Source organism: Alosa alosa, chromosome 1 (genome assembly GCF_017589495.1).
Source record: "Alosa alosa isolate M-15738 ecotype Scorff River chromosome 1, AALO_Geno_1.1, whole genome shotgun sequence".
Classification (NCBI taxonomy): domain Eukaryota; kingdom Metazoa; phylum Chordata; class Actinopteri; order Clupeiformes; family Clupeidae; genus Alosa; species Alosa alosa.
The window spans coordinates 42717478-42734607 of record NC_063189.1 but is presented as its reverse complement, the minus strand read 5'-3'; the positions used below and the strand labels follow the sequence as shown (position 1 = coordinate 42734607).

Genomic DNA, 17130 nt, shown 5'->3' with positions numbered 1-17130 from the left:
CTAAACAATCACAAGTAGGGCAGTTCATCACAGTTCATCCATTGCAACTGGATTGATGAAAGGTCACTTACACCTGTAGGCTACATTGTATTTGGGAAAAGCAAAAGGTATCAGCATAATGTTATTTATTTATTTATTTATTTATTTTTATGTATTTTTAAACAAAAACATCTCTGTCAGTTCCATGCCGTTTTCAACAGCTATCAAAAAACAAAGGTCATTTTGGATGGATGGATTTTTGTGAATGTTTCTTCTTCTACATAAGATTTTAGTCATCTTTAGTTCATGTAATACTTTATTGTCAATGCACAAATTAAGTAACAGTAGTCTGAAACGTTATTGTTAATGCACAAATTAAGTAACAGTAGCCTAGTCTGAAACGAAATGCTGTTTTACATCTAACCAGTGGTGCAAATAACTGACGTGTCCAAATGGGCCTTGATGAAATGCGTCGCTAGACTGTTCATACACATTTTATCGGGCCAAAGTTGAAGAGCTTTTGTCCGTTATTGTTAGTGCAAATATAGGCTGATTCATGTTCCCTTGCATTGTTTAACTGAGGTCCATGGCTAGTCTGGCTTTCATCAGACCAAGCTCAATCTTTTAAGAAATCAAAAAATAAATAGCGGGCAGATCAGGCTGGGTTCACCCAGCCTAGTCCATAGCACCCGATATTGTTTAATTTTCCGATTGAGATATACACGCTCTGGCTATTCTAAATGCATGCATCAGGGAGTTATGACAAAACGGTAACTAACGAACTAGATCCTAATAGAAAGCTGTTAGCTTCCCTAAGCTACAGGTAGGATTATAAGGTAGGCCTATTTACAACATAAATTGTCAATAGGCTATGCTGGCGACACAAATAAAATCTCCTTTGGAAACCAATGGCTTACGCCTTTACAGTATCAAGCGGACTTAAACTGTCATATCGCGGCGAAAAGTTGTAATAACATTCACGCAGCTCCATGAGTCAAGGAAAGCGAATGAAGTAGCCACTTCTAAATGGGACCCACTACACAGTAGCTTAAGGTGTTTTGCTAAAGCAGCCATAATGAAATGAAGGTGTCATTGTTTGGATACTTCACACACACGTGCTTTTTAATTTCACAGACTACAACTACCAAGCTGTAATCAAAGCACATCGAGTCCCCTCTCACACCCTGCACGCACTTAAAACAAAATAAACAGGCTTACTCAGTCTCAATGATGTATAGGCAAAACTGTATCAGACCGGTGTAACGTTGGTAAATCTTCCATTGCACAGAATGATTTTGTAGCACGTGCAATAAATGACAGTCGAAGATACAAACAGTGCTGCTATACATTTGCTTGGTATAACCGCATTTATAGTTTTCTACAAATGCAATAAATCAAATGCCTCCATCACTCAACCAACGCTAACGGTAACATTACCTAGGTCCTTATTGATATTACTAGATTAACGTATCTGCAGTAAAACCAAGCATGTCCGATAAACATCCTCAGATTTATTTCGGCTTCAAGAAGAAATGGGAATTACACTTCATGTGAACATCGTCCTATCCTTATTAGATGTTCGCTGCGTAAATTACAGTCCTTGTATGAAGCGCCCATTGTTATTTCCAACCCACTTTTAACTTCCAACAAAATTACGCCTCACTGCAACGATCGCCATCTAGTGGACAAACGACTACTTCTCGCCAATACTGAAAATGCAGCCATGATGATGAATATTTATTTTGGCTTTCTTTAATCCTACTGAATTTGTAATTATGTATCGGCCGCTCTAATACCGATAGTATGTGGGTGCCTGTGTGTGTGCATGTGTATATGTGTGCACCGCCATTTACAGGCCAATGAGTGTACAGTCACTAAATGTACACATAACCTAATTTTTTAGACCCCATGGATGAAATTCTACGAAACTTGGCATACCCCCCCTCGAGAATGCCAGGTCAATCATACACATAAAATTTGGTGCAGTTCTGAACATCTTAACTGAAGATAGGGCGATTAAAGCAGAATAATATTGCATTTTAATTTTTTACCGGGGTGGGGTGCAAATCACAAATGAGTGATTATGAGCCAGGTTGATGTGGGCCCTTGAGACCAACATACCATAAAAGATTCTTCATCCTCAGTGCCACGGTTCAGGTAGTTATTTAGGAAAAACTGTTTTTTTTTTTGTTCGGGGCCCAGCCCGGGGTATTGGGCTGGTTGTGGTCCCCGGGGCCTAAATGAAATTTTTCCGTAAAAGTCTAGTGGGGCTACATACCCACCAAATTTCATGTACCCGGTGGTTCGGTGTCCCGGTATCAATGACCAAAAATTCAGGGAGTAGATGACGGAAAAATTCTTGAATTATGTGCATGTGTGCGTGTACAAATTTATGTTTATGTGTGTGGGTGTGTGTGTGTGTTTGTTCTGTGTGTTTGCCTGTATGTGTGTTTGTGCATGTGCATGCATGCGCATATATGTCTACTGTGTGAGTATGAGTCATAACGTATGATTACTGTAAATGTATGTGTGTGCGTGTGTATCTGTTTATGCACATGTGTGCACATGGAATGGGTTAACATGACCCCTGGAGGCAAACATAATGGAAAAATTGGTCATCCTAGGCCCTACAGTTCTCAAGATATTCACAGAGAACTGTGTCGCCCCCACCTCCTTCGGGGTCCAGTCCAGCGGGGGCTACAGATCAAAACAAAGAATGACGGTTCCATGCTATCCATGTGGGGGTACATGCCCACCAAGTTATGTGTACCCGGTCTTTCAGTGTCCCGAAATCCTTGTTGGTGTATCGCCACTAAATGTACACATAAATTATTTTATTGTAAGGCCCCCATGAACGAAAGTACACAAAACTTGGCATGCATTTGGAGGGTGTCATAATGATCCTACACTTTTAATTTCGTGCAGTTTTGACCTTGTCAGCCAGAGATATTGTGATGAAAACACCAAATTTTTGCTTTTTAATTTTTAACTAGGTGGCGCTATACATGAAATAAGTGGTAATGGGATGGGTTGACATGCCCCCTTAAGACCAACATACATAAAAAAAGGTGGACCTCCTAGGCCCTACGGTTATCGAGATATTCACAGAAAACTGTCTCTGGCCACCTACAGGCCAGTTGGTGTATAGTAACATAAATTAATTTATTGTGTGGCCCCCCATGAACGGAATTCCACAAAACTTGGCGTGCATACAGATGGTGTCATAATGATCCTACAATTCCAATTTCGTACAGTTTTGACTATGTTAGGTCACAGATACCTTCAATTACAACACCTCATTTTTACTTTTTTGTGTTTAACTAGGTGGCGCTATACATGAAATGAGTGGTTATGGAATGGGTTGACATGGCCCCTTGAGATCAACATACAAAAAAAAAGTCCTCCCCTAAACCCTACGGTTTTCGAGATATTCACAGAAAACTGTGTCTGCCCTACCCTCCTTTCGGGGGTCCAGTCCAGCGGGGGCTACAGATCAAAACGAAAACGATGGTTCCATGCTATCCATGTGGGGTTACATGCCCACCAAGTTTCGTGTACCCCAGTCTTTCAGTGTCCCGGGAATCATTGACGGAAATTTGGGCATGCGAAAAAAAAAAAAAAAAAAAAAGAATGCTGCGCGGCGGTCATAATAATAAGTAAACTTAAGAAGAACAATAGTGGACTTGCTGGATCAAACCCACTAATAATAATAATAATAATAAGTAAACTTAAGAAGAACAATAAAGCCCATGCTGTGGGCTTGCTGGATCAAACCCACTAATAACTAGATGTACCGCATAGCGGTACAAAATATGACCGCCGCTCAGTCCTGTACATCCGTTCCGCGAAAATAAATCACACTTCAATTTGTCTCCATATTTTACTCCATCCCCACTCTTGAAACTTTTGTGTATGCTTGTTTGGCATGCCTGAGTGTGTGTGGGGCTGCACAGAAAGTACCCTACTGGTGCTGAAAAGGTGAATAGATTGTAGAATAGCCAAAGAAGATGTAGAATTGTTATAAAACCTTTAAAATCTCTAAACAATCACAAGTAGGGCAGTTCATCACAGTTCATCCATTGCAACTGGATTGATGAAAGGTCACTTACACCTGTAGGCTACATTGTATTTGGGAAAAGCAAAAGGTATCAGCATAATGTTATTTATTTATTTATTTTTATGTATTTATAAACAAAAACATCTCTGTCAGTTCCATGCCGTTTTCAACAGCTATCAAAAACAAAGGTCATTTTGGATGGATGGATTTTTTGTGAATGTTTCTTCTTCTACATAAGATTTTAGTCATCTTTAGTTCATGTAATACTTTATTGTCAATGCACAAATTAAGTAACAGTAGTCTGAAACGTTATTGTTAATGCACAAATTAAGTAACAGTAGCCTAGTCTGAAACGAAATGCTGTTTTACATCTAACCAGTGGTGCAAATAACTGACATGTCCAAATGGGCCTTGATGAAATGCGCCGCTAGACTGTTCATACACATTTTAACGGGCCAAAGTTGAAAAGCTTTTGTCCGTTATTGTTAGTGCAAATATAGGCTGATTCATGTTCCCTTGCATTGTTTAACTGAGGTCCATGGCTAGTCTGGCTTTCATCAGACCAAGCTCAATCTTTTAAGAAATCAAAAAATAAATAGCGGGCAGATCAGGCTGGGTTCACCCAGCCTAGTCCATAGGCACCGATATTGTTTAATTTTTCCGATTGAGATATACACGCTCTGGCTATTCTAAATGCAAAAATGCATCAGGGAGTTATGACAAAACGGTAACTAACAAACTAGATCCTAATAGAAAGTTGTTAGCTTCCCTAAGCTACAGGTAGGATTATAAGGTAGGCCTATTGACAACATAAATTGTCAATAGGCTATGCTGGCTTACACAAATAAAATCTCCTTTGAAACCAATGGCTTACGCCTTTACAGTATCAAGCGGGACTTAAACTGTCATATCGCGGGCGAAAAGTTGTAATAACATTCACGCAGCTCCATGAGTCAAGGAAAGCGCTAATGAAGTAGCCACTTCTAAATGGGACCCACTACACAGTAGCTTAAGGTGTTTTGCTAAAGCAGCCATAATGAAATGAAGGTGTCATTGTTTGATACTTCACACACACGCAGCTTTTAATTTCACAGACTACAACTACCAAGCTGTAATCAAAGCACATCGATTCCCCTCTCACACCCTGCACGCACTTAAAACAAAATAAAACAGGCGCCTCAGTCTCACGCATGTATAGGCAAAACTGTATCAGACCGGTGTAACGTTGGTAAATCTTCCATTGCACAGAATGATTTTGTAGCACGTGCAATAAATGACAGTCGAAAGATACAAACAGTGCTGCTATCAATTTGTTTGGTATAACCGCATTTATAGTTTTCTACAAATGCAATCAATCAAATGCCTCCATCACTCAACCAACGCTTAACGGTAACATTACCTAGGTCCTTATTGATATTACAAGATTAACGTATTCTGCAGTAAAACCAAGCATGTCCGAAAACATCCTTAGATTTATTTCGGGCTTCAAGAAGAAATGGGAATTACACTTCATGTGAACATCGCCCTATCCTTATTAGATGTTCGCTGCGGTAAATTACAGTCCTTGTATGAAGCGCCCATTGTTTTTCCAACCCACTTTTAACTTCCAACAAAATTACGCCTCACTGCAACGATGCGCCATCTAGTGGACAAACGACTACTTCTAAGCCAATACTGAAAATGCAGCCATGATGATGATGATGAATATTTATTTTGGCTTTCTTTTAATCCTACTGATTTTCATTTTTTACGGGGGCAAATCACAAATGAGTGATTATGAGCCAGGTTGATGTGGGCCCTTGAGACCAACGCATACCATAAAAGATTCACAGAGAACTGTGTCTGCCCTACCCTCCTTTCGGGGGGTCCAATTCAGCGGAGGGGCTACAGATCAAAACGAAAAACGATGGTTCCATGCTATCCATGTGGGGGTACATGCTCACCAAGTTTTGTGTACCCCGGTCTTTCAGTGTCCCGAATCCTTTGTTGGTGTATCGCCACTAAATGTACACATAAATTATTTTATTGTAAGGCCCCCCATGAACGAAAAGTACACAAAACTTGGCATGCATTCAGAGGGTGTCATAATGATCCTACTCTTTTAATTTCGTGCAGTTTTGACCTTGTCAGCCAGAGATATTGAGATGAAAACACCTAATTTTTTTTCTTTTAATTTTTAACTAGGTGGCGCTATACATGAAATAAGTGGTAATGGGATGGGTTGACATGCCCCCTTAAGACCAACATACAAAAAAAAGGTGGACCTCCTAGGCCCTACGGTTCTCGAGATATTCACAGAAAACTGTCTCCGGCCACCTACAGGCCAGTTGGTGTATAGTAACATAAATTAATTTATTGTGTGGCCCCCATGAACGGAATTCCACAAAACTTGGCGTGCATACATAGGGTGTCATAATGATCCTACACTTCCAATTTTGTGCAGTTTTGACTATGTTAGGTCACAGATACCTTCAATTACACCACCTCATTTTTACTTTTTTGTGTTTAACTAGGTGGCGCTATACATGAAATGAGTGGTTATGGAATGGGTTGACATGGCCCCTTGAGATCAACATACAAAAAAAATGGTCCTCCTAAACCCTACGGTTTTCGAGATATTCACAGAAAACTGTGTCTGCCCTACCCTCCTTTCGGGGTCCAATTCAGCCGGAGGGGCTACAGATCAAAACGAAAACGATGGTTCCATGCTATCCATGTGGGGTTACATGTCCACCAAGTTTCGTGTACCCCGGTCTTTCAGTGTCCCGGGAATCATTGGACGGAAATTTGGGCATCGCGAAAAAAAAAAAAAAAAAAAAAAAGAAAAGAAAAAAATCTGACTAAACCTATATGACCGCCGCTTCGCTGTGCGGCGGTCATAATAATAATAAGTAAACTTAAGAAGAACAATAGTGGGCTTGCTGGATCAAACCCACTAATAAGTAAACTTAAGAAGAACAATTGTGGGCTTGCTGGATCAAACCCACTAATAAGAAAACTTAAGAAGAACAATAGTGGGCTTGCTGGATCAAACCCACTAACAAGCTTATTTTTCCCCATAGACTTTCCATTAGCACTATGACATCACAATGGACTAATTAACTTGATTTGCACCTGTATCAACTTCCAGCTGCTCACTACTAGGACCCATCAAAGGGCCAGTTAAACTGATTGCACCTGTATCAACTGCTTTCTGCTTAACTAGGCCAACTCTCTGTGTCTCCATTCTACAAGGATATAAGGCACATTCCATCCAACTTTCTATCCATTCATCCTCTTCAAACCATTCACTCATCCACCCATTAACCTATACATCAACATCCATTAAACAATCTGCCTATCAACATCCATTCAACTTTCTGTCTATCAACATCCATTACACTATCTACATTCAACTTTTAAACTATATACTCTGTCTCAGGCTTTAAGCATACAATCTGGCTCTCTTAAGACTGCTATTTCCTCTGCCCACAACTGTTTCAAAATAAATGTCCTCACTACAATAATTCACTATTAAATAATTTAACTATTTAAACTACTCAACTATTTACCTGTTTAGCCATTTAAACTGTCAGTTGTTATCAACTATGACTCCTGCCAACTGTTTCCAAATAAACGTTTGTTTGGCATTTTATGTTAATATACAGTATGTTTATTTTCATGCACTGGTAATTTCCTTGAAATTACATTTTCTAGTTAGTATTTGTTTTTTCTTTCTTTTTTTCTGGTCTGCAGGGGAAGCCGACCAGTGGACATTTCTTCTCTGTTATCTGTTTGTCTGTCTGTCCGGATTCTGCTGCTACCTAAGGCTGGACAGGAAGCACTGTGGGTGAGCTGAACAAGGGGTGTGTCGTAGTGTAACCTGAGTGGTGTGCGGTTTGTGCTTGCGTCACTTTTATTGGCTCATGAGTGTGTTGGTTTATGTGTGTAGCTGTTTTGTGTGTTGAAGCTGTTGAGAATACAATTGTTGCATTCAATTCTCTCTCTGTATAACCAGTATAACCAGTATGGGCTTGCATACAGTAGATGTGATCTTGACTTCCCATAAATTGGATGTTGCTGGTGTCATCAGATGCCGATATTTGCTCTCTCATCTCTCTCACAGACCGCAGTGTAAAACTGTCTCTGCTTGGCAGACAACTTTGCTTGCCCATCTAGTTTGTCTTCCCGCATGTGACATCAGAGTTATGATGCATATGAGGAAATAGGGAAGCTTTGCTGTCCTCTTTGGTCAGGAAACCAGGCAAAAATCACAATTAAAGAATGGTTTAAAACAATTCATCATTCAGTATGTTTAACAGCAATGTCATTTTTTGTTTCATAAATTGTGTATATACAACCTCCAACATTTCAAAACTATATCGATATTTGTTTGTACTATGAGTCATCCCTCCTCATAGAGTGTGTACTCTATACAACATGAACAAGGACCCAATAACAAGAGACCATTTGAGACTAACACTAGGATGTAAGCCTGTGTTTTTTGAAGAAGTTCTAATCTAATAATCTAAATGTGTAAATAATCTAAAGATTATCGTTCTTCAGATCAGAATCAAGCTGTGCTCTTATCATAGTAATAGCCGCAGGTTTACCAACATGTTTATGATCTGAGGTGGAATATTCCAACTAGCTAATAATATCAAATATGACGAAGTGATCCCTCCATTTTCTGGGCTTTCCAGTCTGAGAGATGACTGCTGTCAACGTTGAACTCAGTGATGAGCCACCAGACACCAACTTCTAATATATAATATAATATAATATATATGTGATATCAAGTAGGATTAACAGACTTTTCCAAAAGGTAGAGACAGGGGATCCTAACTCTTTATCTGTAGTGTAAAGATTGCCGATGCTTCTGATGACATCAATGATGCTGTTGCAAGTGACTGGAGGCTGATGGTGGTGAAAGTGGTTGGTGGTATAGTGACTGTGATTGCTTCCAGCTGTCAGTCACACAGACACACACATATACATACATATTGGAATTTCATTAAGTATCATTATAGGCAAAAGAAAGAACATTTAGGTCTGCAATTGTCATCTCCCAAGACCAAAGGCAAAAAAGTTTGTTTAGATTGTAATGTATTTGAAGTTTTGCAACATGTGTTCAACTGTCCATGTGAGAATGAAAAACAAATGAGCGCGCAGCACTGATCAGAACATGTTTTGCTGTACTCCAACAAGTTCATGCTCTGTCATTTTATACACCATGTCTTTTATATCATGCCTTTATGTTCCATCTGTTATTACATTGCTACACTAGGTCAAGTAGGGACTGGGAACCCAGCACCTCATAAAGATCAACACCTAGACTGAAACAGACTGCCTGTCTGCATGTCTGGCACCTCCAGTGATCTCCATGTAATGTCAAACAATAAACAATAGCTTGAGTGGAATTCAGTGACATCAACTGTTTGCATCCAGCATGTGAGTGAGTGTGTCACTAATGAAATATGTAATTGAATACTGGTGATATTATTATGACCGCCGCGCAGCGAAGCGGCGGTCATATAGGTTTAGTCAGATTTTTTTATCTTTTTTTTTTCTTCGCATTTTTTCGTATTTTCCGTCAAGGATTTCCGGGACACTGTAAGACCGGGGTACACGAAACTTGGTGGGCATGTAACCCCACATGGATAGCATGGAACCATCACTTTTCGTTTTGATCTGTAGCCCCCCTGCTGGACTGGACCCCCCGAAAGGAGGGTAGGGCAGACAGTTTTCTGTGAATATCTTGAGAACCGTAGGGCCTAGGATGACCAATTTTTTGCGTATGTTTGCCTCCAGGGGTCATGTAAACCCATTCCATATGCACACATGTGCATAAACAGATGCACACGCACACACAAACATTCACAGTAATCCTAAGTATGACACATACTCACACAGTAGACATATATACGCATGCATGCACATGCACACACACAGGCACATAAACAGGCAAACACACAAGCACATACACATGCACGCACACACACACATAAACATAAACATGTACATGCACACAATTCAAGAATTTCTCAGAATTATGAAGAGGCAAGATGGGGGTGGGGTTGTATAAAATGTATATTACATGTGAAATCTATGAACTAATCATGTTTTGGTACTTGTTGTCTAGCAGATACCAGTGAGAATTGAGTGTGCATAATGCAATTCAGTGAGACAGTTAGAATCATTAGAAGCCTTTCAGCGTGACTTATTTTTGTGGAAAACATGTGCTGGACTGGGCGGCGGTCATATTTTGTACCGCTCTGCAGTACATCTAGTTAGTAATGATCATTACAGGAAATGCCTCTGTCACTGGAAATACCAGTTCCATGTCAATAAAATGCACCAACCCTTTCAAGAGAGTTCCATTATCAGCATCATAGTTGGCCCCACAAGACTTCCTTTTTAACATTCCATATGTTATCTTAATGCAGAGGAAGTAGGTTGGGGCCCAAATAGAACGTTCAAGCATTGTTTTTGTTTTTATTGCTGAAAGGGTCTATTGTCTCCTATCATACTGTATGTTTTTGGATTATTGAATACTTGACAAAGGTATACAACCTACAGTACAAACAACATGTATGATACAATATTATAGAAAATTGTTAGTCTGTCACAGTGACACATGCACCAGTATAGTGTCCTGATATATGGTATGATAATAATGGCCGTTTTTGTTTTTGTTTTTAAAAAGAAAGGTGAACTCTACATTTTATTGTACCAATGAACAAAATCTACAGTGTCTTGAAGATAATGCAACTTAATTTAACGATTTCATATTTTGGCATTACCGTTCATCCACCTTGGAGTACAAAATGATCACATCTACAAAACAAAAGAGTCTGACCGACAGTACACTACACATCATTAATGAGTCAACAAATCCTTCTTTATAGAGCTGACATAGCCGCAGTCCTCCTTCCATTACTGACTGAATGCATTTTGAATATGATTTGGAGATACTGAAATGAAACTCGAAATCTAGATGTAGGCCTTTATCAATTTGACCTTGCCCAAATGTTCATACATAATACAAGGAAGATGGAGTGCTGAGGATAGACTTTATCTTTGAAAAGCTTTGGTGCAAAAACAAAAACAAATTTCAGGGACATGTCAGGCTGCTTAATTCTCGGCTACTGACATCATCAAGTGAAGTCTTCCTTTGCCTGGAAAAACATTGTCTTCAAGGAAGTGTCTTACAAAAATTCATGTCCATCACCGAGAAGAAATGTCCTCATACCTCTGCTGTGGAACAGTGATGATGTGCAGGCCGTGACCCTGCCCTCTTTGGTGTGTGAGGACGTTCAAATAGCCTCTCTCAGACGCATCCTCACACCTTTCAAAGTACCGGAGACGGATGAAACAAGGCTCTGCAGGTGAGACTCTCGTTTAAGGTGCTTATTGATTTACTGACAGATTCAAGAGTATAATAATAATAATAATAGTAATAATAATAATAACAAAGGGGGAAATCTTTCAATGCTATGCTATGTAAATCTACTGTAATGTAGCATTTTATTATCTTATAATAAATCTTGTGCAATATTACTGTTATATTCCCACCAATAGAATTTGCAGTAATTTGCTGACAAAATATCAGTCACATATCTAGGTTAATTGTGTAAGTCAGTTGTTATCATTTTTAACAGTTTTTTTTATGAACACGGTATCATTTAATTTACTTAAGACTCATCTTCAAGTCATTGTTCTGCCACTTACGGTTTTGGCTGTAGGAATGGGCGGCAAACTAATCTTTCTGGTGACTTTCCTGATTGGTTATCTGACAACTGGAATCAGAGGAGATGGGCCTTTCCAAATAACAGCCACCAACGTAAGTTTCATTGAAGTTTAACATTGCTTCCTACTACAAATGCCACATTTGACAATCTGACCACTCCAACAGCCACTACTGTAAAGCTTTACATTTAAACATGGATGTAGACTACATTGTACATTAGCCTACACTGTAACCAGGGCTTAATTTGAGCCGGACATGTTCCGGCACCTCCGACGTTGGATCCGGAACCTTTTTTATTGGATCCGTCAATTAGCCTAAGTCAATATAAAAAATAAATCGCCTAAACGAAAAATAAATAAATTACTGTTTGTGTAGTGTTCAATGTTGATATATTTCTTAGCCTATTCGTCTTTAGAAATAGGGGAAAGACCAAACAGGATACAACAAGCTAATCGAGGATTTGAAAGTTATTTATCCACAATATTGGTCACAGGAGGGTGACGCGCTGTTCGGGGAGAGAAGTTGAGACGCTCTGCCAGCAGTTTTGCATCGATAGCCCGCGGAATGTCATCAGGGCTTACCATCTCCTCCCCATTTGCCTTGTCGGCCCGCCGCTTGCCCGGTTCAACCCCTTTCCTTACGTGAGGTCATGGACATAGCCTAGGTGTAGAAAAAGAAGCAGGGTAATGGAGGCCGGGGGTCTGGATACTGTATGGGCCATTTTGGACAAGTAGGCCTTGGCTACGGTAGGAAGAAATCGCGCTTCCACGCTAGTTGATCATTGATTACTGGGTGTGGGTGGCCATCATTGCATCATTGCGCCGAGGCTATTAGCCCCTTGTTGAACTGTTTTGTTGGTTCCCCTATCTCCTGTTTTCCCGGTGCGCACTTGTGTGTGTGTGTGTGCGCGCGTGAGTGTTTGTGTCTCCCGTTCCCTCTCTGTGTCATATTATGTGTCAGTTCCGATGTGTTTTGATTGGGGGGAGGTGTCCGGGGGGATAGGGGTTCAGATAGGTATTCAGATGTGTCAATCAGAAATGACTGATATCATTCCACGCTGTATCTAGTTGATTATTGATTACTGGGTGGTCATCATTGCAATATATAGCATACTATAGCCTATATGGTTTTTTTTTCGGCCTATGCGTAGAGTGTTTGTCTAGTTTTTTCCCGATAATTTGATAATGGATAATTGCTTTTTTTTTATTTATTTTTTTACATTTTACACCCATGCAGTGCAGTGTGTTGCAAGTTCTGAAGTTAATAAACATTGCCCTGGTGTACACACCGCGTTGTTTAGTTTTTTTTAGTCAGAGCTATGTACTGTACGCAGGTTTTTTTGTTGTTGGTCCGTAACCTCAAATCCCCGTTTTGAGTCGCCGGATCCACCCCCCCTTTGCGCTCCGGCACCTCCCACTTTACAAATGAAGCACTGACTGTAACATTACAAGACCAACCACTGTAACGAGTTTCAAAATGCCCTTGTGATGAAAGTTACAAAAGTTCATTCTGCTGTTGAAGACAACATAATAATAATTCACGAAGGAAATTTAATTTAAGGTAAGTTAAGTTAATACTGGGCAAATGTCCTGTTAAGGAGTTTTAACCTTGTCAGCTACAACCCTCATGTCATTCAAGAGGATATTCATGAGCTGTCTGTCATTTCCAGGTGAGCATCACTCGTGACGGTTGCGGTTCCACCAAACTGTGTTTGGGAGAAGTTGGCTGTGACCCTGCCGGCAATGTTCTGTGCTCCTTTATCTCTTCTGAGGTCGTAAATCCTAGTACTTCAGACGTGAAATTTGAGCTCTTTGGGAACTCCACTGGATACATTGCTCTGGTGCTCACCACTAATGTAGACCAGGTAATTATACTTGTACATGTCCATCTTGTCTTGTATAGATAGATATATATTTATTAATCCTTTCAGAAATTGATCTTGCATCATACAGCTCATCAGATAGACAGACAACAGACGACAACATGATCACTAAACCTTTCCATAACCCCACACAAAAACAACACACAACACCTAGTATCTCTACATTATAAAATAGTAAAGTGCCGTATCATTAGTACATCTTGTATATATGTTGTCCAACACCAACCAACACAACACACTGACATGATGGCACACTGTATACTGTGTAACATTACATGTTTCTGGGCTGATTTCCCTATTCATTGTGTGACTTACTACATAACATAATGGACTGAATTGTGAGATTATCTGTCTTGCTCTACAGGGGGGCGGTTTGGTGTTTGTTTGTTCCAGGGATCCATTCAATACAACCAGGAACTTCTTATTCCGCACAGCTACACAGATTGGCAAAAATGGTAACATCACCCTAACCAACTCGGTGAGTGTTCCGTCTGATTTGTCTTGTTTGTTGGCATTCTTGTCACGTATCCTTGTATGACTGTGCCCAAGCCAGTCTGGAAGTGTGCTACCACTAACAAACCCATATGTGTCTGGTGATTTATCTGCATGTGGGTGTTCTCTAGCCAATAGTGGAGGACATCACATACAACTTCAACAGAAGCATCAACGGAAGTTTCCACCAGTGTACATTCACTGCCCGGGGACTGAGCCAGGCCATCAATAATCGCACCTCTGAAATCAATGTCCAAGTTTCCCTTATCAGGGGTGATGTCAGCGGTACGGTGAACTTTAAAAAATCACACCTTTAAGAAAACCCATGGTTTTAGGAATTATCATCTTCAGATTATGGCGTCTGAGTATAGACAGTGTACCAATCAGAGGTTGCTGCCCATAACCATTGGATATGTACCAGACCTCTCTTACCTTCCGTGTGTTTGTCTCGTCTATATTTGCAGCTGGTCCGTCATTTGTTGCCCCTAGTGCTACAGACCTGCTCTTCATAACCAATGGTTTGGTGGACTTGACGAATTTCAATACAGGAAATTCTCCTGCTTTTGACCCAGCTGCTAATTTGGAAACTCCTACAGCCACTATGGTAAGACAGCTTTCCATTGTAGCATTGCGATGCGTTGGCCATTACACTATAACATGGCTTTCAATGGAGCTCTCATGATGCATCATCTGATGTTTTCATATTTTTTCTACACTTTCAGTATGTTTATTGAGGTTAGAGCAGAGACGTGAGTTTCCTATTGTGAAAAAGCCACCTAAGTGACATGGTTCAGTTAATTTCAACTTAATTCAGCTTTATTGAATAGAACCGTTAATGGCAGCCATATCCTCCAAGCATAACTTTATTAAGTCTACAGATCGTATTTGAGAGCCTTGGATGTGTTGTCGTATCATGTTATCCAGGTGGCTAATTCATGTTGTCTGTGGTCATTTCCAGGTGAGCATCACTCGTGACGGTTGCGGTTCCACCAAACTGTGTTTGGGAGAAGTTGGCTGTGACCCTGCCGGCAATGTTCTGTGCTCCTTTATCTCTTCTGAGGTCGTAAATCCTAGTACTTCAGACGTGAAATTTGAGCTCTTTGGGAACTCCACTGGATACATTGCTCTGGTGCTCACCACTAATGTAGACCAGGTAATTATACTTGTACATGTCCATCTTGTCTTGTATAGATAGATATATATTTATTAATCCTTTCAGAAATTGATCTTGCATCATACAGCTCATCAGATAGACAGACAACAGACGACAACATGATCACTAAACCTTTCCATAACCCCACACAAAAACAACACACAACACCTAGTATCTCTACATTATAAAATAGTAAAGTGCCGTATCATTAGTACATCTTGTATATATGTTGTCCAACACCAACCAACACAACACACTGACATGATGGCACACTGTATACTGTGTAACATTACATGTTTCTGGGCTGATTTCCCTATTCATTGTGTGACTTACTACATAACATAATGGACTGAATTGTGAGATTATCTGTCTTGCTCTACAGGGGGGCGGTTTGGTGTTTGTTTGTTCCAGGGATCCATTCAATACAACCAGGAACTTCTTATTCCGCACAGCTACACAGATTGGCAAAAATGGTAACATCACCCTAACCAACTCGGTGAGTGTTCCGTCTGATTTGTCTTGTTTGTTGGCATTCTTGTCACGTATCCTTGTATGACTGTGCCCAAGCCAGTCTGGAAGTGTGCTACCACTAACAAACCCATATGTGTCTGGTGATTTATCTGCATGTGGGTGTTCTCTAGCCAATAGTGGAGGACATCACATACAACTTCAACAGAAGCATCAACGGAAGTTTCCACCAGTGTACATTCACTGCCCGGGGACTGAGCCAGGCCATCAATAATCGCGCCTCTGAAATCAATGTCCAAGTTTCCCTTATCAGGGGTGATGTCAGCGGTACGGTGAACTTTAAAAAATCACGTCTTTGAGAACCCATGGCCTCAGGAAATGTATCATCTTTAGATTGTGATCTCTGATTAAGGTGTACCAGAGCTGTCTTGCTTTCAGTGGTTTTGTCTCATCTATATTTGCAGCTAATGGGTTTGATGCCCCCGGTGATACACTCTTCAGAACCCCTGACATCGTGGACCTGGCTAATCCTCGCAACGCAACCATAAATGCTACTACTACTACTGCTACTCTTACTACTACCATCCCTGCTACTACAGCAGGCTGTTCTTCCCTCATGCATCCACTGACTCAAGGTACAGTAGATATATGTAGCCTTGCATTTTCTTCCCTTCTGGAAGAATTTGAGGAAAGTATAAAAGAGTTTGTTGTCAAGACTGTACAAGATGCAGTCATGTGGTATGCCCTCTGTCATTATCACATCGGAGGTGGGGGATGTGTGTTGCTTATTTATCACAATGTGTCTACTTGTCATTTGTCTTGTCTCAATGTAAATTTAAGCTTTCTACATTTGTGTCTGTTGTTGTGGATTAATTTGTCTTTTTATTGCTCCCTTGCTTAGCAATGGCCATCCTTGTGAGTGTCCTAGCTCTTCGCTTGTTTTGAAGGGGAACCTGATGAAGGATTCAAGAAACATCAGTTTCACTGACATTGCCACTCTACTCGGATCAGATTTCCCATTTGTCCGGGGGAAGCCATAGTAGCATTAGCATGCCATAGCACATTCGGGTCTAGTACTCACTGTGGTCATTTCCAGAGCCCACTCCTCATCTCCTCTAAGATCTTCACTATCCAGTCAATAAAGGCTAAAAAGCCCAGTTAAAAACTTTGTCAATTTACCTTCTTATTGTCTCTTATTACATAAAGCTATAAGACAACTGTGATGACCAGAGTCAATATTGGACCTGTGATGCTTCATAAAAGCATCTAAAAAGCGTCTAAAAACCCTGCTGTTTCAACCCTCCAGTTTGTGACATAGGAAGATAGTCAGCTCTTGAGGGGGCATTTCTTGCTGATGAACAACTCCTATT

The 17130-nt window shown here is 40.3% G+C and overlaps 1 protein-coding gene across 2 annotated transcripts; it reads left to right on the top strand.

Moving 5' to 3' along the window:
- Positions 1–11329: 11329 nt before the first annotated feature.
- LOC125302916 (putative ferric-chelate reductase 1) lies at positions 11330–16928 on the top strand. Of its 2 annotated transcripts, none has more exons than XM_048256274.1 (11): positions 11330–11403; positions 11761–11858; positions 13435–13629; positions 14012–14125; positions 14271–14424; positions 14604–14743; positions 15098–15292; positions 15675–15788; positions 15934–16087; positions 16225–16395; positions 16662–16928. In XM_048256274.1, the coding sequence occupies exons 1-11, from the start codon at positions 11385–11387 to the stop codon at positions 16703–16705; spliced, it is 1398 nt and encodes a 465-aa protein (XP_048112231.1). In that variant the 5' UTR covers positions 11330–11384; the 3' UTR covers positions 16706–16928. The 2 variants fall into 2 exon arrangements, with proteins under 2 accessions (XP_048112231.1, XP_048112239.1); XM_048256282.1 differs by having other exon boundaries at positions 11392–11421.
- Positions 16929–17130: the final 202 nt, after the last annotated feature.